The sequence below is a fragment of the Drechmeria coniospora genome, chromosome 03 (genome assembly GCF_001625195.1).
Source record: "Drechmeria coniospora strain ARSEF 6962 chromosome 03, whole genome shotgun sequence".
Taxonomy (NCBI): Eukaryota; Fungi; Ascomycota; class Sordariomycetes; order Hypocreales; family Ophiocordycipitaceae; genus Drechmeria; species Drechmeria coniospora.
This window is the reverse complement of record NC_054391.1, coordinates 268,031-293,560: the sequence shown is the minus strand read 5'-3', so window position 1 is coordinate 293,560 and position 25,530 is coordinate 268,031. Positions and strand designations below refer to the sequence as shown.

The 25,530-nt window shown below is 48.9% G+C and overlaps 6 protein-coding genes across 6 annotated transcripts; 3 read left to right on the top strand and 3 right to left on the bottom strand.

Annotated features, from left to right (window-relative positions):
- Window positions 1-2,093: 2,093 nt before the first annotated feature.
- DCS_05969 (uncharacterized protein) lies at window positions 2,094-3,264 on the bottom strand (the record flags this gene model as incomplete). The annotated part of the gene is made up of 5 exons (XM_040803267.1): window positions 2,094-2,145; window positions 2,201-2,209; window positions 2,273-2,316; window positions 2,490-2,608; window positions 2,679-3,264. 5 exons carry the CDS (start codon window positions 3,262-3,264, stop codon window positions 2,094-2,096), a joined length of 810 nt encoding a protein of 269 aa, XP_040653371.1.
- A 4,391-nt stretch (window positions 3,265-7,655) lies between these two features.
- Window positions 7,656-9,977, top strand: DCS_05968 (uncharacterized protein; the record flags this gene model as incomplete). The annotated part of the gene is made up of 1 exon (XM_040803266.1): window positions 7,656-9,977. One exon carries the CDS (start codon window positions 7,656-7,658, stop codon window positions 9,975-9,977), a length of 2,322 nt encoding a protein of 773 aa, XP_040653370.1.
- A 748-nt stretch (window positions 9,978-10,725) lies between these two features.
- Window positions 10,726-11,823, bottom strand: DCS_05967 (uncharacterized protein; the record flags this gene model as incomplete). The annotated part of the gene is made up of 1 exon (XM_040803265.1): window positions 10,726-11,823. The coding sequence occupies one exon, from the start codon at window positions 11,821-11,823 to the stop codon at window positions 10,726-10,728; it is 1,098 nt and encodes a 365-aa protein (XP_040653369.1).
- Window positions 11,824-14,191: 2,368 nt separating this feature from the next.
- Window positions 14,192-15,160, top strand: DCS_05966 (uncharacterized protein; the record flags this gene model as incomplete). The annotated part of the gene is made up of 2 exons (XM_040803264.1): window positions 14,192-14,482; window positions 14,597-15,160. 2 exons carry the CDS (start codon window positions 14,192-14,194, stop codon window positions 15,158-15,160), a joined length of 855 nt encoding a protein of 284 aa, XP_040653368.1.
- A 5,717-nt stretch (window positions 15,161-20,877) lies between these two features.
- On the top strand, window positions 20,878-21,681 carry DCS_05965 (uncharacterized protein; the record flags this gene model as incomplete). The annotated part of the gene is made up of 1 exon (XM_040803263.1): window positions 20,878-21,681. One exon carries the CDS (start codon window positions 20,878-20,880, stop codon window positions 21,679-21,681), a length of 804 nt encoding a protein of 267 aa, XP_040653367.1.
- A 2,046-nt stretch (window positions 21,682-23,727) lies between these two features.
- Window positions 23,728-24,222, bottom strand: DCS_05964 (uncharacterized protein; the record flags this gene model as incomplete). Its single annotated transcript, XM_040803262.1, has 1 exon — window positions 23,728-24,222. One exon carries the CDS (start codon window positions 24,220-24,222, stop codon window positions 23,728-23,730), a length of 495 nt encoding a protein of 164 aa, XP_040653366.1.
- Window positions 24,223-25,530: the final 1,308 nt, after the last annotated feature.

Genomic DNA, 25,530 nt, shown 5'->3' with positions numbered 1-25,530 from the left:
CGCTTGCATCTGTTTACAGGCAGTTACTACTACCGGATGATATTATTAGTTGCTACCCGGAGAAAGTGGTAAGCCAGCTTTCAAGATCCTTCCTGACAACTATAAGGAGGATGTTTGGTACCCTTCCAAGGAGAAGTATAAAATTGTCCATACTGACGCCGAGCCGTGCGAAATTACAATTCCTATTAGTGTCGGAGGCGAGGCCGATTGGGTAAAAGTTGCCATTGAAAAGTCTCTGGACCTGGAGATAAGGTGTATATTTTTGACTCCGAGGACCTTGATAATGCTACGATTACCGTGTTGGAGCACGGCGACCACGCAAGGCTTGTACAGGGTTACCCAAACTAACCTACCTCCAGAACTGAGTTCATTGTGTCCTATCTTCTATGTGATGGGCGGCGAGCCTCACCAGAGTTTGCGCGGCGCAAGGCGGGCGCAGTGGTACTAACCCGTAAACGGCCAGGGGGGAGGGTGCGATGGACATTGCTACGCGCAATGAACTATACTTCCCGTAGGTCCTTGCAAGTCGAGAGAGCATAAGGATAGGGGGGGGATGAGTTTCCTATGTGCAAAGGAAAAGGACAGGAGCCACGACGGCGAAAAAAAAACTATCTTCTACGTGAGATCACCTCAAGATCGTGAAGTGGACACTGTTATATTCCGACTACCAGATCTGTAACACCCAATCCCAGTACTCGGTAAAATACACCTTCCTAGCACAAGTGATCACCGCTATAGGAAGAAGCTTTGGTAAAGGTATATTGATGTAAGCAGTTTAGCAAACCTAGCTTTCTGAACTACTGCCCCTTTGAAACTACGTGCGCAGAGTAAGAGGCTGCTTCCATAAATAAACCTGGCCATTCTTAATTCCCTCCCTCCCATCCAATCTCCTTGCCGATCAATTGGTGCTGTTAATTTATAGGGCTGATATCAACAGCTATCATAGTGTCAATTGTATCGCATATAGTGCATTGTGCTGATCCTTGGTATTGGTGGTCGGTAGCTGCTTAGTAGCATGGCGTGCTGTTGTGTTGGCAATCCTGAATGCCCGAGTTTCGGGTTGATCGGGATAGTGCGTTGGCTCGTGCTCCGTGGCCTGGGCTGTATGAGTAGTATAGATATTGTATAGCTACTAGGCATCTCGCGTTGGTAGTACTGAGTTTTTGGTGGTCAGGGCACCTATTGGCGTGTTGGTGGGACATTGACTGTATGGGTCATAGTAAACCATACTGGTGGCAGTGAAGAAATTTTAATCCATACTTGAGGACTGATAATTATACATGCGGCAATGACTGTTGTACTATGGTAGTTGGGTAGCGAGAGTGTCGACAGACTGCTAATAAGTCAAGCCCGTTCAAAAGGCAATGCAGCGTCTGCTGTATTGTATTGATGATCATTCGCACAACGAAGCAAGCATGCTTGGTTGTCGGCTCTATTCTTTCTTTTCTAGAGAGTACGGATTTTAACTCATTGCATCGGCAAGAATCCTACTGCCTCGAAGGAGTGATGTTCGGTGCCAAATGCTCGACGGTTTGGCATCGTTACCAAAAAAAGTGCAAGAATAGTCAATGATGATTAACAGGTTCTACCGGAGGTTCAATTTTGCAGCGGAGAGAAAGGCGCGAGACTGAACGGGAAACGAAGTAATGGCAGTATTATAAGCGGTACGCCAGCTGCCGTCCAAATTATTTTGCAATAGCCAGTCACAAGTCTATAAGTCTATCAAATTGGCTCCTCGCTTACCTACCCCTTTTCAGTAGAGAATTGTGTTTAAGGGTATTTCTTACAAGATCCAAGGCGATCGCAATATTTTAGGTATTAGTTCTCTAGCCTCTAAACAGTAATGGAACTATGAAAATGGGTTGATAAAACATTGCATGCCCTATCCGTAGAAGAGCTTATGGCAGAATGTTGAAAGTCTCGCAAAAGCCGATTTCATCGGAAAAATTCGCTCAACTAGCCAAACACACATTGCACAATGCCTTGTATGCGCGACGCAAGAGTTCAACAATTTAACGCCGCTTGTTGCCAAAGAATACTTGGCCACGCGGCGCACTGACGACGGGCCTTAGTAGTAAAGCGGTTAGGCTGGCTTAGATTTCAGCTACTGGCCTTTGCCCGTCCTGGATAAAGACATTGGATAGGCTGCAAAAGGTTAGCAATCTCGTAATTTGATGCAATTAAGTCAATGAGGGCATACTGAAAAGTACTGTACACAAATTAGCAGGTGTCCCAAAATAAATCCTACATAGGTGTGCAGGTTGGGACTTACACAATTCCTAGGGTGGGGCTTTCCTGACGACTTCTTCGTTCGTCCTATTCATGAATTAGTTTATGAGTGGCTTTCACTTAAGCAAGATAGCATAGGGTTAAGAGAGTGATTTCAAATGATAAGACAAGAAGATGCCATCAGAAAAAATCAATAAAGATGATATACCTTTTTGCAATATGCCGGTCCAATCCTCCATTTTCAAGTCTCCTGCCCATACCTCGTTGAATTGATGATGAGTGTCGTCGCTAAACCGAGTGTTGAGAGTTGCATATTTTGTATTTTTTAGGATAATGCCACTATCTGGAGAATTCTGGAGCCTGGCCGTTACAGTCAAGCCTAGATTGATGTCAAAGTTAGATGCACGTACCGTTGTAGAGAATGAGAAAGTTTTGTAATTCTGACGTACTTTCAACTTTGAATGCATCGGCATCTTTTGAAACATATAGGCTGAGCTTTTGAACCTGACTCAGAGAAATGGTCTCGCTACCGAAGACCCGTTTAAGGTCAACCGGAACAGTTTTAGAGGCTTCTCGGCTAGGTGCGTTAAGAAGCTCAACCATTTTGTTAATCAGTGCAGTTTCAAAAAGGTTCGGAAAGAAGGCAGAAATATTTCCCGACGTCGCAGACCAAAAATCATCGCTTAGCTTAATACCGACGGCCAAGTAATTAATTCTGTGCTCGAATGACTCGTTGTCGGATAGTTTGCATGTCAAGTCACTGAGACTGGACTCAGAGAATGCGCATTGGAGACCATAACTCTCTGACCACTTGTTGACCTCGTCGGACACGTTTTCATTCTCTGATATTGCCTCTGGTAGGGTCTGCAACATATCATCCACCTCATCACGAGCTTCAAGTCGGTGTAAGTACCTATCATTATCGATATTGTTGCCATTCTTAGTTATTAAATCTGGCGTGGTGGAAGTGTACTGTGCACGCGGTGCTGCATTCGCACTGAGCAGGAATGCAAGGGTTAAGGTTAAAGATTGCATCGTCAACGCTGTCGTTATATTGAAGTAAAAGGCAACCGGCGAGGAGAAAAAAGATGCCTATAGTGTGTATGTGTCGTCCTGCCGGTGGGTACGGACAGCTGGTACATTAAATATATGAGCAGAATTCTGCGGAGGATTTAGGTCAGTCGTAAACTTGGCAAACATGACACAGTACCAGCATAACTCCGCCCTCGGCCATTTGGAAAATAATGTCAAATTTTGGTGACTTGAATCGCCTATTGACGAGCCGACGGATGGCAGGGTTTGTCAAGCCTGCCAGCTGAAGCTCGACTTCAGCCGAATAGCAAGCCAGGCGGCTCAGCTGGCTAAGAGTGGCTTTGCATAAAATGCATTGTAACATGAAAATAGTCCGTCATGCTCGTGGCAGGAGCCCGGAGCCCGCATACGAATACTATCCCAGTTTGGACAGTGAGACGAGCTTACGGGGTCGCCCTAACCCAATAGTGTCTCGGTGGTTGTCCTAATTACGGTGTGACCTGATTTGGTGAAGTCAGATCCTGTACGGCAAGTGAATGTAACCCTTTCATATACACTGGATACTAGGGATGCACATCAACAAGGTGACAAATGAAAAGCGATCACGCCTTAAAGGACCAATGCTCCCAAAATACAATCACACATACTGTCGGACTACTTTTGCATCACCCAGATGACAACGCTTCGTTGGCCTAGGTTCAACATGTAAGGGGTAAAAAGTCCATCCTACATAGTGAGGTTCCGATTGTCCATTCTACTCTAGTAGAACAACCCAGGGCAATGGAGGGGTACTGCACTAGCAAGGAAAGATGCACCTTCTATGGGAGTAATGATGTGCTTGTAGATATAAAACTGTTAAGATAGTAGATTCAAGCATTACTCCGTACTCAGTGCTGGTAGGCTTGAATACACACACACTTCTCTCTAGATGTACAAGCAAATAATACTAAGTGGGCGCAGGGAACAGGTGGGGTTAGCGTTGGGGTTTCAGGCGGATGTGCCAGGGTTCCTCCATAATAATAATTAGTCCGTAAACGAAATAGGGAATCCCTTAATATTAATCTACTCGTTCAGCAGGGGTGAGGAATACCTGCTGTAAGTACGGAGTACAAAGTGCTTGTAAACTTACTTGGTATAAGTATGTACAAGGAGAAGGCGAATGTAGCAGAATAATAGCCTGCTTCCGCGTATTGTTGTACGGAGAACGGAGTAATACTCCGTATATTATAGTTGGATCCAAATAACGCCATAGTATTACTGTACGGTACGTGTTCGCGGCATAAACACTCGCTTACTCCGTACCGAGTACCTGCAAGTGCGGTACACAACTTGCAACCTGCTGCTCGATGTGTTACTCACGAACTTGTAAAAAATCGCGCCTCGTGCTGCATCAGGAAAAAGGGTTAAGATAAATATGAAACGTCCACCGTCAGACCAGGAACACGCGGCAGTTATACGTTTCAATCATAATATCTACTACTTCGTAGTAATGACCCATTAGTATCTAAACCCTCCCCGTACTTCACATGTACTCGTGTCATTTCGCGACATCGGAGGGCCACCGTTACCCTCCAGTGACGCAACCAATACACCTCTATCACCTTGCATGCGTACGCGACCAGGTCCGGCCGAAGTTCGGCAGAAATTTCAAGGAACACAAACACAGTCGTCATCTCATTGCTGAGCGCATGATTGTCAATCGATCATCACGCTCCCGCGAGCATTCTACGGGGTATCAACTCAACACCAACAAGTCACTCCGTTCCTTGTGTGAAAACATAATAAAAAGTAGGTTTCAAGATAAGTATATATATGACCATCTGTTGACGGTATTGGATGGCTTTATTATCTTTGGTAGCCCGATAGCTGTGTATGCCGTATCCCTGTTGTGTGCTACTTCGTATGCCCTGAACTTGAGTGGTTTGTTGCGATGTGGTTGATCCTGATGCGTCTCATCCATTGCCTCTAATTGTTGCGACTCTCGCGATAGGAAGGTGTATAGTACAACAGGTCGAGACCGTAACCCACTTGATCGACACTCTTGTTGCAACACAGCATTCATTATAATACACCAGTTAACCTAACATACTAGCTTTTACATCACACCAGTTGTACAGCAACCCAGACATTACGATATGTTGACCATTTTAGTAAGTTAAGTATGTTAGGGGCTTGACCGTGGAAGCGGTAGAGCTGGCGCTTGCCATCGCGTTGCAAAGTAAATGGTAACAGGCTGGTCGGCGTGAGTGAATATCTAGCTACTGCTCCTGGCACCTCGCTGCTGCCTGGTGGACTATGGAGTATACTTCACTCATGGAGAATCGCATTTGTGAAAATGCCAGTTGAAAGTGCAGTCCAGGCGCCACTAGGGCTAGGGCACCCGAAAGATTGAGCCATTTTGTCAGAGGTATTATAGACTGGGAGTGCAGTATACTTACAACGATTAATAAATGCGGAGTGCAGGGTAGTGCCTAGCGTATTGGAAATATGCCCCGGCAGTTGGACGATGTTTCAATCGGGCACGGAATCGGGCACGAACTGGTCCGAGATTTGAGATGCTATTATCTAACAGTACCTGCTAGAGTTTTATATATTTCTCCCAGCCCTGGATGAACTATATTGCAGCTAGAGTGTTGCTCGTTAGCTACGCAAGTTTGCTACGCAGCCGCAGCCGATCTATCGAGGGACCGCTATACGCCGATGGAAATTTTATAACATACGTGTAGAAACATTCCCTTGTCACTTTAGCTAGGCGAGCTTCATCCGGCGACATTTCCATGGGCTCTCCCAGCTTGCACATATCCTCTGATATGTGCTTTCGGTAGTCCTTGGGCTTTGGTCTTTTCCCATAGTCCCCGTTCCCTATTGCGATGAACTGTCGGGCGGGCGATATGGTAAAAAAGAAGTGCTGGAAAATGCTCACCATTTGCAGCAACGTGAGCGTAGCGAAGCCAAACATTGACTCACAAGGATTTATCGACGCAAAACATTGTCATATAATGGTATAACGATACTGCCATCCTCGGCCGGGAAGGAAGCGACTTTTTCCTTTGCAAGTGGGATTTGTCGCTGCAACAGGTCACGACGGGAAAAATGCCGGATGAAATCTTATGCAGCGGAAACAAGGCTAGGCGTTTCGAGAGACTGAAGGACTCTGGGATGATTATTATCGTGGAATGTCGCACCTGAGGGAAAACGTTGGTTGTGAAAGAATTGGCGATGAGGAAAAGGACCGACATGTAGCTCCGAGGCATTCCAACTGCGCCTTGCGGAAGGAATAATTTCGTAGCTACGCCCTCGTCAGCCAGCCCTAACCATGAGTCGATGAATGCGACGATGGTATTGACGAGGGCTGAGACACCTTCCACTCGCTGCCACCATGTCATGGTTACTACAAATCCGCCATTTCCATCGCAGATCTGTAAATATTCCAATACCCCATTGCTCCGCCATTTCCATCGTAGATCTGTATATATTCCAATACTCCATTGCTCCGCCATTTCCATCGCAGATTTGTATATATTCCAATACCAAATTTCTCCGCCATTTCCATCGCGGATCTGTATACACTCCAATACTCCATTGCTCCGCCATTTCCATCGCAGATCGGTATATATTCCAATACTCCATTGCTCCGCCATTTCTGTGCCTTTTTTCAGGAGTAGTAAATGCCCTTTGGCTGAACTTTCTTATATGCAGTCTCTACCTTCTTACAATCCCGAGCAATATAATCAGCCATCTTCAACTCTACCGTTCGACGGCCCTGTTCCACTAGAATGCTCGGGCAACTTTGGCGATTTGTTCGTCAGTAAACTCGCCAAGATAATCTATAGCCATAGCTGTCATATTTGTATAGATATTGACAGTTGAAGATTAAAGCAGGAAAATGTGCGCCATGTGATGGGTGTGCACGCTGTGGTACATAGTAAGCACCACTTGTAGGTGGTGCGTGGCACAATTAAAATAGTAATTATTATTTATGAGTGGGTGGCACAATTATAATAGTAAGTATTATTTATGAGTACGTGGCACAATTAGAATCGTAATTATTTTTTATGAGTACGAATAAGTACTTATCTTCAGTTTTTACGCTTAGCGGTGCAGGTATTACATAAGCCGAAGAGCCTAGCCGCGCGCCAACTGGGCGCCACGGCGAATCGGTTGCTGACTAATCATACTACACGAAAACACGTAAACACGGTACGTCGCCCCAAAAATCCCTCATAACGAGCCTCACTCCCCCTATGCCATGAAAACACGCACCTTCATCTGGTGACATCCAGTCCCGTGGCACCGATTTCCTCGCGATTTCTGTCGGCCCACTGCTGGACTAGATTATCTTCAATCTCCAATCGCTGGGCAATACGATCAGTCTACGAATCGTCCTTGTCGCCATGGAAGAAATCGAAGAACTTCGCCGAAGGTTGCAGTTGGCAGAAGATCGTGCCCAAGAGGAACAACGCCTTCGCGAAGAGGAACAACGCCTTCGCGAAGAGGAACAACGCCTTCGCGAAGAGGAACAACGCCTTCGCGAAGAGGAACAACGCCTTCGCAAAGAGGAACAATATCGACGCAAAGCCGTCGAAAGACTTACCGCAGCATCGCAACCGCAGCGACTGCAGCATTACCTCGAGGGGTGTCACGCACTCCATCTTGCCGGCAGGGTGATCACGGACCCTACGCTGACGACCCAAGGAGAGACGACAAACCCAGCAGGCCGCATCTTCCCTAGACGAATCACGCCCTGGAACGACTTTGCGGCAAGGCAAGAGCAGATTTGGAGCCGCATCTCGACCTGCACCTCCTTCTCCGAACCGGCATTTCCCTCTCAGCATCAGCTCGATTACGTCAAGTCCCTGCTCAAACCCATTAGCAGTGAGCTTGGGCTACGCGACTTCGAACAGTTGACTGTTGAAAGCGCCGTCGAGAAACTGGTGGCCCAAGCGTATGCCGATCCATCGACGCGAAACCGTCTCGGCCTCCGAGGGACGGTCATATTCGAGAGCCATACGAATCTCGGCACGAGCGATGATGTGATATCCGATCGCATGGAACAGATGTCACTCGACGGTGGCACCGCCAGATCCACCCCACCGGTTGCTGCATCGCGCCCGTCAGCTCCGCGAGCCCGCCGCCGAGCCAGGGGCAAGGGGAATCGAGCGGACCAGTTTTGCATGTACAGAGTCTCCGACGGCGAGAAATTCCCCGCCTTGGCCATCGAGTACAAGGCGCCGCACAAGCTGAGCGTCGACGAGATCGTCACGGGCCTCGAGTGCGAGATTCGGCCGGAGCGCGACGTCATCAACAAGGATGGCCAGGGTTTCGACTTTACCGCCAAGCGGCTTTCCGCCGCCGTCGTCACCCAACTCTTCTCCTACATGGTTGGCAAGGGCATACAGTATGGGTATGTGTGTACCGGTCGGGCCTTTGTCTTCCTTCGCATCCCGAGCGATCCATCCGTCGTCTACATTTCGGTCTGCGTCCCCGGCTTGGATGTGATGGATGATGACGAGACGAGGCTCCATCGCACAGCCGTCGCGCAGGTTTTTGCCTTTACCCTCCAAGCTCTCGGGGAAGAACCACCACCGGCGGCGTGGCATGACAAGGCAGAGGCGCTCGGGACTTGGGCTGTCGAGTACGACGATATTCTAAGGAACATTCCCTTGTCGGAGCGCAAGCGCAAGGAACCGCGCGCGTCTCCCTACAAGCCACAGCGCTGGAAGGGATTCCACCGATCGCCCATACGAACCCGCTCCTACTGCCGGCCGACGCATGCCAGTGCTGAGCAGCCAGAGGACAACGACGAAGACCCTCCTTCCCCTACTCCGAGCCCATCCCGCGCTGCTGGAAAATCTCGGGCACCGGCAGCCGGCTCTGGTGCGGGGATGCGTGGGCAACGCAAACATGAGCAGCAGCAGCAGCAGCAGCAGCAGCGGTCGAGTTCGAAGCCGGAGCCAGGCATACAAAGTCGGCCTTTCTGCACTCAGCGCTGTCTCTTCGGGTTGGCATACGGCGGAGCTGCCGACGAGCATTGCCCCAACGCGGGCTACCACAAGCAGGCGCGCATCGACCGACTTGACTTTCTCCGACTCATCCGAGACCAGCTTGCCACAGACCGCGGTCCCGACGCGGATTGTACGCCGCTCCATCGATCCGGCTCACGCGGGTCGCTGTTCAAAGTCCGCCTATCATCGCACGGCTATACGCTCGTTGCCAAAGGTGTAGAGAGTCTAGACGCAGCCTGCCTGCAACACGAGATTGAGATGTACAATCGACTCCAGCCCATTCAGGGCCAACACGTCCCTGTATGCCTCGGCAGCGTGGACTTGGTGCGGCCATGCTACTATGACAGCGGTGTGTACAAGCACTTTATGTTTCTTAGCTGGGCAGGAGAGCCACTGTTTCATTATACCAGCGGCGGCATTGATCCGGGTATTGAAAACGCCGCCACTGCGATTTTCAAGGCAATGCACAAGCTGCGCGTCCTTCACCGCGACGCCGAGCCACGCAACATGCTGTACAATGCAGAGACGGGGAGGCTTATGGTTGTGGACTTTGAGCGCGCGGAATTCCGTCAACGCGATCCGCTTGGGGTTATAGTCCCCAATGTCCAGAGGCGAAGACGGAAGCGCGGGGCGGCAGAGAGGAAAACGGAGGAAGACTTTGCCAGAGAGCTGAAGTCTGCTGTAGACGGGGCTTCAAGATTTGCGTGTTAGTCGGGCCCCCCTATTCCCATTACTTGGCTTGATGGCGTAACTAACCGAATTGATGGCTGCGATTGACGTGACGGCTTTGACAGCCTTGATGGCTATGCTGTCACAGCCTTGACGGCTATGCTGTGACAGCCTTGATGGCTATGCTGTGACAGCCTTGATGGCTATGCTGTGACAGCCTTGACGGCTATGCTGTGACAGCCTTGATGGCTATGCTGTGAAAGCCTTGATGGCTGTAACGATTGTGAATGCCGTGACCGACTCGATTATCATGGCCGACTGAATTGATGGCTGTGACGGCCGTTACTGACTTGACAGCTGTAAAGGATTTAATGGTTGTAATTATTGTAGCTGACTGAGTTGTTTGCGCTGATGGCTGCAACGGCTATGACTGCTATTATCTGGCGTTTGATAACATATTAGCATCAACACTAGCAAGACTGCCCTTTTATTCCTAGAGTGCTACCTGACAAGAATGAAACTCCCCCGGCGCGTCCGTCTCCAGCTAGAGCAAGGGTTAGCCATGCTGTTGGGGTTATCGTTGTATTCATCCGAATAATGGGTTTGGAGGTCAAGACAATCCAGTCTTGTTCAAGACAAACCGCAACAGCACTAGGTAGGCGAGTTCAACAACCCTAACGGCGTATTGCGTGTGTTTGTATCGAAGATTAATACGCTGGCGAGAGGAGTCAAAATCTATTACAACTGCTATCTTGGCATACTGATAACTTGGCGTTCTTTGTTCGAACCCTTAGTGGCCGGCTTTGGGTCTCTGTCGGCTGCTACCTTTTCGGCCATTCCGCCCTGTTTTTCTCCTTACTCCTTCTACTTCTCCCACTTCGTCTCTTACGTCTTCCAGGTCTTCTATGTCCTTTATTTCTTCAATGCCTCCTTCTTCGTCGTCTCCTGCTACTTTCACGCCCCCCTCCTTTGTAATTTCTTTCCTCCCTCCAACCTCATTCAATACGTGCGATGTAGGCTGGTTGTGGCTGCCGTGTGACCCAGCCGGCTTGGGGCTCTCCTGGTTCATGGATGTTAGATGAGGCGGATAACGAGCCTGAAACTCGGTAATAAATTCGGATAGCTTCTTCCCATTGTGCCATCGTTCAGGCTCTTGGGCCCCATGTCCTACTTCGCGAGCTATAGCGTTCTCAGCTGCAGCTGTTGACAATATCTCATCAACCTGTCTCTTCAGGCTGTCTTTTTCGTCGGCGGAAAAAGCTTCCACGTCTAGTATTTTATAGCCTTTTCCAGCCACTTGACTATTGTATGCATGATTGTAATGGGGGTTAAAGGTTATCTTTCGTTCGTTGTTGTCCTCCAACGAGTACACCCCGATAATTCGTGAGCGATCAATGCCATGCAATGCTGCGAATTCCTCCTGCGGTTCGTACTCGGACTGACCCTCGCCGTATATGGTATCATGAACGTTAATAAAGGAACTGTCCGGTTTAATGATATAGACCCACGAATCTGGGAAAGGAATGGGGCTTTTTTGTTCAAAGACGACGCTGAGGGTCTGCTTCCAATTGTTGTCGAGCATCTTGAAGGCTGCAAAGTACCGTGCAACATCGAGGTTCCTCGTCGTGGATACGTAGTTGGAGTAATCAATTTTCGTCAGAACATGCGTCTCCATATGGTAGCCTTCCAAGTTTCCCAACTCCTTTGCTGGCGGTAGAAAACCGTTGTGGAAAACGACATCTGGGCCCGTCTTGGAGCCGCGGAAAACAAGACTAGGTATCACATCATGATGGTCTTCATTGGGGGTTGGGCTAGCGAAACTGATTGAAAAAAGCCAATGTGAGTATAGCGTAAATGTGACAAGTATGACTATCAGGCGGTCCTTCATGGTGATGGGATGATGTTTAGGTTTAATAACCCGAATCAAAGAACTTGATGTTGAATCTTGATTCGATCGACCAAAGGAACCAGAATCTTTAATGGCTGACGATGAAATAAAATGAACGGGGATTTATGATATATATGTGGTGAATGATGCCAAGCCGGTAGAATTGTATTGCACAGTCTCGAGGAGTGCTTTCTTTCGACTCATGTCCCGAGGAATATGCACACTGGTCCTGCGAAATATATCAACTATCGCTCGCTCGTAACGGAGAGCGCCGATAGATTGAGTGAGTAGCCATGACTCCATGTGCAGTCGGCGACGGTAATGTTACTGGGCTCTGTAGCGATGGGTGGTCAGAATACAGCAGCGTATGGGTCAATCAGTAATTCATGCGAGCATCCCATCTACTGACAGGCTCAGGTGGCCTACCCGATTCAAGTACCTGGGTCTGCATAACAATACGTCATGTTAAAACCACACTAATAGACGACAAGGTAGTGATGAGGATATTAGTTCTCCAACCTGCTCGGCTATAGCAAGAAGAGTGTTGCAGAAATCAATAGCGTGTTTTTTAGTTCATTGATGAATGAATGGTATGGCATATAAATTGAAGGTGCGTTAAGTTAAACACTTGACCTGAAGGTGTTATACGCATAAACCGAATGTGCTGCAAAGAGTTCGCTTGAAGTACATGCATGGAATTATACCCAATTCCGCTTTGAATATTAAGAAGATGTACAGGTTGGTGTATACAGTATTACTATACGGAGTATTTCTTCCGGGCCAGCTTGAATTACTCCACTCGAGCACCTAGTGCGTTTCTAACATGAAGTGGTCCTGAATCGATCAACGCTCTTCCACCACACCTACTCGCTAAAGACCAATGATACTTGCATATATGAGACACGTGAAGCGTTGATGTGCGGAAACCAAGTTGGAGGTGCAACCCGTGGGTCTACAGGGCGTGAGTAAGTATACTTGGATTGCAACGTTTGTATCTGATCAGACTAACCCGAGAATCCATGTAATTACTTACTCAAGGCCCTAATAATGAGCTGACAATATGTACATAGTACCATTGCCCCAGCCACATAGGTATTTATGCCTTTTTAAGACGGTAAATTAGAGTAATTAACAAGCAGCATTCTCGAAATAAATTCTCTTCATGCAGTACTTTTATCCCCACATGCATACGCACGTCGACTAGTTCGGTGTTCTTGCAACAGCTGTAAGTAAAGTACGCGTTGTTGCTGTGTAGGGAGCACCCGTCGCTTTTCTTGCCTTGTAATCTCACATAACTTGAAATCGAGATGCGCCCGATTGGCGTGGATAATTTAGTAGGTTGGTTATGCACGTAACTACAATACACAAACTCTATACTCCGTAACCACAGGGCGCTAGTTAATTTGGAATAGCAATCTGCTGTTCATCTTCTCATACCCCGGCATTCATCGCCTGATGGCGTTATGAAGCTCGGCCGTGTTAGGTATATTTACATAACTAAAGGTAGTTAACTGGGAGACTGGGAGTTGCATCGGCTGATTGGGACGATAGTTTGACAATCCGGTTTGCGTTGGGTAATTGAGTGCTGCTGAACGAGCAAGACACAATACCCAAAACTATATTTGCTTGTACGGCGCCAGTTCTGTACCTGCATGTACTTTCACCCATCTTTCAACGTGTGCTTGCCGGGGAGTGTCCATTGGTGGTTTGGAGCTGAAACAAGCGCTTATTTGTCCACTCCAATGACTCTCGCAAGTGGTCTTGAGAGTCTCTCCTTGCACTGACATACCAGAGTTTTGGGCTGTGTGTATTTCGGACTACGGTGTACTCCGACTCTTGATACATTGATCATTCCGGATTGCGGAGTATTACTCCGTACCCCGGACTCAATTCTGTAGAAGCAAGGACCGCAACGCATGAAAAACAGCCCTGTAACCTGAAACGGGCTTATACACCACGTATGCATACGTGAATCGCACCAAGATTACGTTCCCATGCATCCAGATTAGAGAATGGCCCAGTTCTTCCCGGCTCCAACTGTGCAAGGTCCTAAAAACTATGTATATATTTATTTATTAACCAGGCTTTGATCTGAATGAAATTGACTTGGAAATCAGACTGCCACCGCGTCTAATCACTATTCTCTTCGCTGTTCCACTAGTTGCTGAAGCAGCTGACGCACAAAATGTTTCTCGAGCTGGCTCTCCTCTTTCTTCTCTTCCAAAATACCTTTGGTGGACCGGTAGAAACATTTGGCGCACTTGACCTGAGTAGTCTTGTGCACAGTGACAAAACGGTCAGGTACTACACTCGAAAGTACACCAATTATTTTAAACGCAAATTACCACCATATCTGGATAACAGGAACATGGACCTGCTACGTGATATCAAAGCTGCCTATCCTGGTTGCTACTATCAGCGCCGACAAATGGTCCCCTCGCCAGACGGTATCGAAATCGAAATCTTCCCTCATAAAGACTTGGAATACGTCAACAACGGCGAAAAGTCGCATGAAATATATTCGAAAACGTCTACGGCAAGGATTGATATGTCCTCAATCGGTTGGAGAACTGCCAGCACCACCGTATTTGGAGCTGAAGGTTCCGCAGGTTTCGGCTTCCCGGGCATGCCGGGGCCTTTTGGATTGTTGTCCAGCTCCGTAAGCCATGCAACTGAGCGCGAGAAGAAAGGCGAAAACTCTCGAACACGTGAGACGATTCGCACGCACGAAGATAAATTCATCTGCAAACCAGATTATATTTGCAGCGTCCAGACCTGGACTTTTAACGTGAAAATCAAAGGGATGTGCCACCTGACACCTTTGGTCGACCCCAAATGCTGGTACGGAGACATGTTCAGTGGCCGCCTCAATGGACCAAAGCCCAAGGACGTGGATAAGGACGATGTTCACCGTCTTTATCGCGAAAAGCAAATTCTCAACCAGTCTAACAAGTTTATGCCCGGTAATCTTTCGCTTGCGTCGGTTCACGGGCAGTTGTCCCCGTGGGATGATGTTGACAGTTATTACCCGGAGAACATTACTCGTTCGGATGGTAAGCCGGTTGGCAAGGTTTTTCCTGACAATTTTGAGGAGGGTGTTTGGTACCCTTCCAAGGACCAGTACAAAATCGTCCATGCTGACGCGGAATTTTGCGAAATAACAATTCCCATCAGCGTCGGAGGCGAGGCCGATTGGGTACAAGTTGCTGTTGAAAAGTCGCTGAATCTGGAGAAAAGAGGCATGCTGTTTGATGACTCCGAGGACCTGGAAAATGCCACCATTACGGTGCTGAAGCACGGCGACCATGCCAGGCTTATAAAAGATGAAACAAAATAAGCTACGGCTCGCGCTGAGTTAATAGAGTGCAAGTTGTATTTTCCACTTGCCAAGAAATGGACAATACTCACGACTTGATACAACCAACCCGCTACCTGAAATTACTGATGATCGTGAAAGTGGACACTGTTGCGTTTGCATTTATCTGGGCTTTTACACACATTCCCAGCACGCGGCACAATACACTCTCCTATCATCAAGTGAACAGTTCAACGCCATTGGAAACTATGGTAGACTTGTGTTGAGCCAGGAAGCCCAGCAAACGTGGTGGAATAGTACGAACCCTGTGGTGGACTCAGTACTAGAATTCTAGACTAGCAATCAAGACTGGATACATTTTATGTATTTCAAGTTCCCGATTTGACCGTTATTTCTGCGGGCTAGTAAGTTGGTGGGTGGGATGTTCATGATGTGACTGGTTTGGTGTGCCTGGCCTGGAGTGCGATAGCAGTTTGTATTACGAGTGGTAGCGGTTCGAGCGCACAGTGTTGCGTCTTGGCTAACGCCGCCGGAACCATTGTGACCGCCGGAACCATTATGACCGCCGGAACCACTGTGCAAATTTCACTCAAATGAGTCTATCAACTGGGTCATCGCTTGCCCATTCACAGAGGGGAACGGTGCATAAGGGTAGTATGCTCGACACAAGATTCAAGTTAATCGTGATGGTATGGAAAGAGCTTTACGATTCTGAAACATTGATGAAATGTGAAAAATTGTTTATAAATCAGCGCATGCCATGGCGGAGTTCGTGGCAGAATGTCGAACGTCGCCCCAGAAGCAACACTTTCGCTCAACCAGCCAAGTACAAAATTCCTTTGCCGAATGTTCCGTATTATAAAGCAAGATTTTAGCAATTCAGCGCCGCCTGCTGCTGAAGCATCCTTCGGCGGGTGTCCCACCGACGATGGGCCTCGGTGGCAACGCGGTTAGACTGGCGTATCAATTAGGTTCTGGGTTTGTCCTGGTATATTGACATTCTAAAGGCTGCGAGAAGTTGAAAAGAGCTCGCATTTGTTGCAAATATGACTAGGAATTCATACCGAAAAGTACTATAGACAATTAGCTGGCGTCCCAAAATCAATACATGGTAGGTGTGCTGGTAGAAGGGCCACTCTAACCCTACGGTGTGTAGGCGGTTGTCCCAGAGTGCCAGGAACTATGACAAATTTAGTCAGATCCGGTACAGTACTGTATTGCTTCGGATGCAAGTACTTTCATGTACAATCGCATCGAAGCGATCACATTCATTTCCTTGGATATCCTTGACGTGCAATGGAAGTAAATATTCGGTCGTGTGCGGGCATTCAACCTCGTGCCAAGGCACAAGGCAATGCAGCGATCGTCATGCACCAAGCCTCTTGCTATTATGTGCTCGCTGTAGCTTTCTAGCGACGACTGCCCAATCAGATAAACTCTATGTTGGAATAAAGTTGGACCAAGTCTCCTCATAGTGCTAATAAACATACTGGGTAATACCGTTACATTTCTGAGATGGCAACGCTTCGACTTTGTCCAACATTACTGTAGAAAAGTCGAGGTTGGAGGGATAATATCACGTCCCTCCTCTATGGGGGCTTTGGATTGTTGATTGTACTCTAATGGAATAACCCATGTTAGCATGGGGTTAGTATTATACGAGCAAAGGGAGATGCATCTACAAGTTCGGAGTAAAATGGAAGTAATTATGTGCTCATATTAGTTGCTGGATAAACGTGTCAAGTGCTTTCTAGTGCCGAGAACATGGACGCAAGGTTATACCACATAGTAGACACCAGGTGTACTCTGTACTTACTACGCAAAAGTACAAGTAATTACAAGTAGGATGTAAACCCACATTAGCATGGGGTTAGTATTATACGAGTTTAGTATTATACGAGGAAAATGAGATACATCTACTGCTGGATAAACGTGTCAAAGTACCTTCAAGTGCAGAGTACATGGACGCAAGGTTAGACCACATTGTAGACACCAAGTGTACTCTGTGCTTGCTACGCAAAGGTACAAGTAATTACAATTAGGATGTAAACCCTTATTAGCATGGGGTTACAAGTTCGGAGTAAAATGAAAGTAATTACGTGCTCATATTAGTTGCTGGATAAACGTGTCAAAGTACTTTCAAGTGCCGAGTACATGGACGCAAGGTTATACCACATAGTAGACATTGGTCAATCGTGTATATCGAGTGCGCCCTAGAGAAACTTTTATACTATCTATTGCAATGAAACTATGGGCAACATTCGTATATGCGCGTTTGCTCAGACCACGTTGCGACTTTGTTGGTCGCGTTTGCAGGAGGGGCGTCCCTGATCCCGTCCTGTGACGGATTGCCCCAAATCCAGAATCAACAACCAATTCAAGAAGGCGAAATAATTGGTGCAGTTAGCAACAGACCAGTCGGCCTTGGTGGATATTGAGCTTCTTCTCTCGTCACCACCTCGCTGCCTCAGGGCCATGGAGTTGTTGTTACTCTATGAGACACACACTTGCGAAAACTCTGGTTGAGAATCCAGTCCAGACACCAATAGGGCCAAGACATCCGGAAGACTAAGGTGTTTAGTCAGTCAAGATGCCATATATTGGGAGTGCAGGTTAGTATCGTACAGTAGATTGGGAGTGTAGGGTAGCATCCAGCGTAGACGATTTCCATCGGGGAAAAATTGGTCCGAGATGACGGATGTGCTACGTCGGTGGAAACAAGAGCATATCCCGAGTAACGTCTACCGGCTTGGCTGTTGAAAAGACCCAGCGGGCAATGCCGAGAACGATCTTGAACTCGGGGTGTCGTCCAAACTCTCCATTGCCATACTCTGGACTACCAGGCTACAAGCGTTGATCCAATAAACCACAGGAGCACCATAAGCAAGTCATTGGAGGGATAAATTAGTATCCGATACAGTCGAAACTGCCATGGCTACTGTTAGCAGTGCTACCAACACTGATGTTGTCTGCTCACTTGCGTACTGACAATGTATGTTCAGGCATCACAGGCATGATGCTTTGGCAAGTCATCAAGCCACGACCAGCTACCCTGGTCAAATACGTAATTACCCTAAAGAAACAACGGGCATGGAAATTTGACGCGACGAAGTCTGTCAAGGAGTCGAGCTGCAGCCAGCTGGCGTGACTGCACGAGTAATAACAGTCCCCCCTCAAGCCTTCCTATGCTTGTGGCAGCTCACCTACAAGTACGTTGAGTCGGGGAAATCATGCTTCGTGCATACCTCATCTCGCATACTGTAATGCAGCATTAATTCTCCGAACCTTCTGATTCCTTGCTATATATACTGTGCTCGGTTGAATGCATTCGGATAGCATGTGAACTTGGTGGAAAGTTTATACTACCGTGTAGCCACCACCATTGGCCCATTTCAGGGGCTCCCCATCCCCCATCGCGGGCCGAGCTTGGCGCGCTCCCCGATGGGGATCAACAAAGGGGCCGGCTCCGACATGGACATATCCATCGAAGTTACTAAACGAAGCAGAAGTTGGAAGTGACCTCGTCTGCCCGGGTAGTGGGAGTGTATCGCACGGACCAGGGAATCAATCACGCTGTTGGTAACAGCAAAATGGGTGCCAGTTAGTAATTGGGTAAGAGTGCAAGCTTGGGGGTGCCAAACTGTACAAACGAATGCGATTATTCAATCAAGTACAGTACAGGGGAAATGAGACTATTTATGCCTGGAAGGTAGTACCTCAACAACCTTGTGTACCTGGGTCGAGACCATAACTGCCATACTAATGTCATATATGAGCCTGTCAAGTAAGGTGGTCAGTCCATTATACCGCGTAGTATGCGCGTATACGAGCCTGTCAAGTCAGGTGGCCAGTCCATTATACCGCGCAGTAGGTCACCTGCTTGGTCGTATTCGCACGGTGAGTCACCGGCTTGGTTGCCCCTGTACCATAGGTAAAATTGCCAAGAGTAGTACTGTTGGCTGGCAACGGCCAGTAGCGGTTGGGAGAATGGCAATTGGAGTTCCGAACATTGACTCAAGTATTTGACTGGATACTACTAATATAGGTCGTATAGTAGTAGTAAGTTGGCTGGCAGTAGTACTGTCGCCAGTCGCTCCGAGTCGTAATAAGGAGAAGTGTATGTTGTATACTATTGGTCAACTCAATATACTTACTTGTACTCGCAGTACTCCGTATAGCATAGTATATTTGCCGGTAGTAGTACAACTAGCAGTTGCTACTAGTAGTAGCAATAATAGGATAGCATCCTATTTGGGTAGTCTTGCTAGTATAAATACCAGTATCTTAACAATAACGACAACGGGCGAGCTTGAATCGCGTCTAAAGCCCGCGCAAATGTTCTAGAGAAAACGGCAGCTGGCGAACCGAAGGAGATGATGAAGCTTTACCGCGCTTTGTCTGCCTCTGACTGCCTCTTGCTCGAAAGCAACATTTACGACCATGTCGTGCTATGGAGGCCGACAGTCGAACAGTGCGACAAGTGTTTCAAGATGGAAAGTACCATTCAAGGCATCCAAGCCCAACTACTTCGGGTAAGCAAGTACATAGCAGCGTCTTTAGCACAAGAGCAACAAAACAGCTCGCTTCCGCGTTGCCGAGTTTTCCGAGGGCCGCTGCGTCAAGGCAATAAAGGTTCTGCTATAAAGAATGCGTTGGCAAGGGTGTCTGTCTATTACGGTTGTTCTTGTGTACCTTGGTACTTGGTAATAACAGTAATATGGGTAAGAGTATAACATTAAGAGTATGATATTACGTATCCGTGTAAGGAGTACTAAGAGAACCCTTGTGGCCTAAGAGTGGAGAATAGGTACGGGATGGTCGGATCGTTGATAAATTAATGCCTTTTTAGGCCGCAAGTTCTTAATGCAATGGCTCCCAGAAAGAGGGCGAGTCGATTTAGGCACGTTTGTGTACAGTATACGCACTGATGATAATGGCTGCGGAACGGCCATGGCCAACGGAAAGGCTTGCTAATGTAAGGGAACAGAGCAGTTGGCAATTGTCTTCTTTATTGCTATTTCTGATCTATTATCGTTTAACCTATACTCCAAAGTACCTAGATGATCCATATTTCCTGTAGCTTCCTATTTTTTTTGTCGTTTGAAAAACAGTGTCGCCACGCCGGCCAGTACCGCCACAATAAAAACAGGGGTCGTATATCACCAATATATCTGCACTAGCTACGGAGTACAATTCTAACAAGATCAAAAAACCCTTGCCAGCGAATTCCAAAATGGTTTGTCATAATATGCTTACCAGAGAGATACCAGTAGCAGGCGACAGGCTAAATCTCTCCGTCTACAATCTTGTTGGGGTGCTGCGTATGCAGGCATATGCTTGTTATGGGACGCAGGGATAGGTATATGTCCGCTGTACGCACCGGAATACAGCGCTCTGATAGGGAGTAGGTTGGGCTCGGCGGATGCTATAATACGCCAACGGCACCCGTACGTCCATGACGTCCATGGAACGGCCGCAGCCAGTATTACGAGATGAACCTCCGAACGCAACGAGAGCAGAGCAGTCGCTCATTGCCTGCTCACCTGCTATCCCTGTACTATAGTTATCACTCAGTTAGCCATGCGGTACCTGGGCCGAGAACAAGGACGATACGGTTCCCCCGTCGTTGTATGGCTACGGCGACTTACAAGTATAAAACCGTAAGCCTCGCTCCATCGATTCCTACGGACATCACGTACAGTACAGCTTCTACACTTGCAACGCAACAAGGCGACATCATGAAGTTTACAAACGCTCTTCTCTTTGCCACTCTCGCATCCGCAGGCGCCATCCATCGTCGGCATGAGGAACCATCTGGAAGCAATAATATGCTACAAGTAGACGAAAGCGGCACCCGTCTCCCGCTCGATGAAGCCGGCAGCGAAATATCCGTCACAGGCCAGGGCGAAATAACGACAGTGGATGAAAGCGGCTCCCTGCTTCCGCTAGATAAACCTGGCCGCGAAATATCCGTCGGGCCAGCGGCAGAAGGGGAGAATGGGGGCGAACGTGCACACCAACTGCCGCAGGATGCACCAAGCATTCGGTCACAAATTACAGCAATTCGAAATGATATTCGACGCTTCAGTTCGGTTATAAGTGGCCCTAATCTGCGTATCTACCACATAGTAACGAGAATGGGTCATCTTGAATGGCGTCTAAGCGACTACGCAGATGCTCTGGAGAAAACGGCAGTTGGCGAGCCAAAGGAGATGATAAAGCTTTACCGCGCTTCTTTTGCCTCTGACTGCCTCTTGCTCAAAAGCAGCATTCACGACTATGTTGTGCTACGGAAGCAGACAGTCGAACAGTACGGCGAGTGTTTCAAGATGGAAAGAATCATTCAAGGCATCCAAGCCCAACTAGATCGGGTAAGCAAGTACATGGCAGCAGCTTTGGCACAAGAGCAACAAGACGGCTCGCTTCCGCAGTACCTAAACGATGCTATTGCCGAGTTTTCCAAGGGCCGCTGCGTTAACCGTAAGGTTACTGTATCGAATCCAGTAAACTACAGGGGCACCATAGGCAAGGCAAATTATTAGATGGATAAATTTGTATCCGGTACAGTCGAAACTGCCATTGCCATTGCTAGCAGCGCTACCAACCCTATCATCATCTTTTCACTTGCGTACCGACAATATATATTCGGGTAATATAGTCACGATGGTTTGGCATGTCATCAAGCCACGACCAGCTACCCTAACGAAACAATGGGTATGGGAATTTAACGCAATAAAATACGTCAAGGAGTTGAGCTGCAGCCAGCTGGCATCAATATAGATGGCGATGACTGCACGAGAAATAACAGTCCCCGTTCAAGCCTTCCTATGCTTGTAGCAGCCCACCTAGAAGTACGCTGAGTCGGGGAAATCATGCTTCGTGTACACCTCATCTCGCATACTGTAATGCAGCATTAATTCTCCGAACCTTCAGATTCCTTGCATTCGGATAGCATGTGAACTTGGTGGAAAGTTTATATTGCCGTGTAACCACCACCATTGGCCCATTTCAGGGGCTCCCGATCCCCCATCGTGGGCCGAGCTCCGATGGGAATCAACAAAGGGGCCGGCTCCAACATGGACATATCCATCGACGTCACTAAACGAAGCAGAAGTTGGAAGAGACCTCGTCTCCCCGGAATCGTACTCTGCTGCGTACAAAGAAGCAGCCCAACGTCTTCGGCTTCGAGGCGCTCCCGTCCGTGTCCACTCCCGAGTCGGCCGAAGGCGTCCTCGACTGCCGAGTGCCATGTCGTAACGTTGTGTTGTGGGCGAATTCCGCATGAAAGCCTCTATTCTCCTTCCTACGTTTCCATAACGATGCCCGGTACCAGGCCGTATTTATCCATCGACCGTATTACCAGACCTAGCCTTGCCGCAATCCATGCTCCTGGGACTCGTACATGGTGCGCGGCATCAGAGTATTTCGCCAGGAATAAAGTCGCATTGTGGGAACGCCCGTGTGCTCTTACGCCGACATGGGAGCCGGTGTATCCTTTTCATCCGTTGAACAATTAGCAGCGCGTATCGGTATATTGCATGATATATTGCCATCCGTTTTACGCCAAAGGCAACCATGGACGTTGCCGGATCTCCTCTCGGAACCCTTACCGACAAGAGACTGGACGCTTTTCGACAAGAATGTGTGCAACAAACAAACGCCCATCGAATCCTCGAGCCCAAACACGCACATCATGTCTCCCACATCAGGGGACGGGTGCCATCTTGACCTCAGCCCCCGTGCCCTCGAACCGCCAGCACACGTGTCTCGACGCGCCGTTGGATGGAGTCGACGGCAATTGACAAACGTGACCTCGTGTCGAAATAAATGAACCCCCCCCGAGCGAGTGGTACGACGAGCGCCGACGCTGGCGAGCGGAGCTGCAATGAATGAACCGCTGCGGCGAAACAGGACCGACGCCACGGGCACAAGGAGAACAAGCACAGGGTGAGGGGACCCGTAATCTGCAACGACACGCTTGTGCGATAAAGTTAACTTGACGCTAGAACACGCCGAAGGATTCTCGAAGGCGTCGAGAGGAAACTCGGGCCAATAGAGAGGCCTTGTCTTTTGCCGTCTTACTCCATGTGGGTAGGAGTATATAGATTCGTCGTAGGCTAGGCCATTTCGCACGGGGGCCACTGTGGGTACGGCTAGGATGGCTGTTTCGGCATCCTCGAGTACGGCGGCAGCCATGACGATCGGTGGCTTGCTGGATCCAGTGAAGAGCTTGAGATCGACTCGTTTCGCTAACCGTCGACCGATCGTGGCTAGCATGGTCTTTCGCTGGTCGGAGCAGCGGCAGTGCCGAGTCGTCGTAGAGTCGGCGGGCCACCGCAACCAGCCCGTCTTCCTCTTGGGTCGGCCCTCCGCGGCACCCTTTCTTCAATCCCCCGAGACGCAGTCTTCAACCCCCCGAGCCTGCGTCTCGGATGTCGCTCGTGGCGGCTTGCCTCGGAGGAGGTGATCGACGCCGAACGAGAAGAGCCAGCCTCGCGATGCCCGATAGCCAGGATGGAGCAGCGTCCTCGTCGTTGGCGCCGTCGTGCCGGCGTTGGCCTGGTGGAGTGGGCGGACATTATTATTGCTCACCTGGCCGTGAAAGCCAGCCCTCTCTCGTCTTTGACCTCGTCTTCGACCTCGTCCACGGTATCCATGCTTTGCAGATCGAAGTTGGGCCGTTCCTTGGCACTGCTCTCTCCGTCATGGTGGCGGCGGCCTCGAGAGACCACGTCACCAGGAACGGCGGCACCTGGGCACACGAACAAGCAAGCCGAGACAGTAGTGTCCCCCTGGAACTCGCCGTGACGCGTCTTTGACGAGATGACGATGGCAGAGCACGCGGAGGAGGGGGGGGTTGGAGGTTGAAGGACGGGCTGCAAATGATGCGTGGCGAAGGTTACGCTGCGAGCGTCGAGATGGAAAAGACGCTGTAAATAACGCACTGTGAATGGAATGGTGCGCTGGAAATGGTGCGCTGGAAATGTTGCACTGGAAATAATACGCTGGAAATGATGTGCTGGAAATATTACGCTGGAAATAATGCGCTGGAAATATTGCGCTGGAAATAATGCGCTGGACATGATGCGCTGCGAAAAAAAAAAAAAAAAAGCACTGCAAGTGCTCTGTAATGCGCTGTAAATTATGCGCTGTGGTGAAATTTAGAGAGCTGCATCCCGGTCCTATAGTGGGTTGTGTCCCGTTTCAGAACCGATCCTTCGCTGTACAGCGGTAGCCGAAAAGGGCCGAGTAGCGCAGCGCTAGTCCGCTTCGAGTATCAGTTGGGAAAAGTGCCAAGCCAAGATCGCACTACGGAAATCTCCGCATTCGAATTAATATGCTTAGGGCTATAGCCCCCACTAAAACTACCTGAAAGCATCGTTGCATCTCACTAAATGGATCTGCAAGCATCGTTACATCTAGTCCAAACTCAAGATCTGCAAACTCGAGGCAACTCTGTGGTGCCCTACCATGTCAAAAGCATCTGTCGCATCCGGAATCCCCTCTTGACCAACCATGGAATGCCGTCCTGTGCCGGCGCCAGCGCCAGATTCCAAGGAATGCTTCATGGTCACGACGGCTTCCCATTCTCCTGGCAACTAAAACGCCGCACTTCTGAGCCACTTTGGTTGTTTTCCATCGAGGCCGAAATGCCTCGTGCAGCTGCCATCGCTCGTCTTCGGTGATGGCTTCGACTCGGCAGGGCTCACTCGGCAGCGCTCGCTCGTGTTCGGTGATGGCTTCGACTCGGCAGCGCTCGCTCGTGTTCGGTGATGGCTTCAACTCGGCAGGGCATTCGTCTCCAACCGGTTCGTCGCCATCGCCAGCTCTTGTGATTCCCATCACGTCTCACCGGAGGCCTCGCAACGCCGTTGCGGGCAAATGACACGGGAGAAAAATGCAGGGTGAATGACGTGCAGTACAGCCTTGTGGCAATGTCAATGCCGTTATTCTTCGGTGCCACCGTGCCACCCGGATATCGCTCTCTTGGCGGCTTCTACGCTCGGAGTTGTAGGCACCGAAACTTAATTACGCCGCCGAACACGGTCACAACTCTTCGCAACGCTGGTGCCACGCGCCGTTTTGTTTTATTTCGACGAGCGTATGACCTGCCAAAATATGCTTTCCACCCGAGCCACGTCCCACTTTATGAGCTTCGCGAACTGTACGAACAGTCGAAACCTACTTCAACCGTCGTGCCGGATGTGCGAATCGAGTCCCGTCTGCAAACCGGCTCGGGTATAAATAGGCCTGTGATTGACCACGAGTTCCAAGATTCCTCGGCATCGAATCTGCTGTTCAAGCTTCTTTCCCCTTTTTTCTTCGATACAAGAGAATTTCTTCGTTCCAGCGGCACGACTCGCCAGACAAGAGTGCGCAGGATTTTTTTT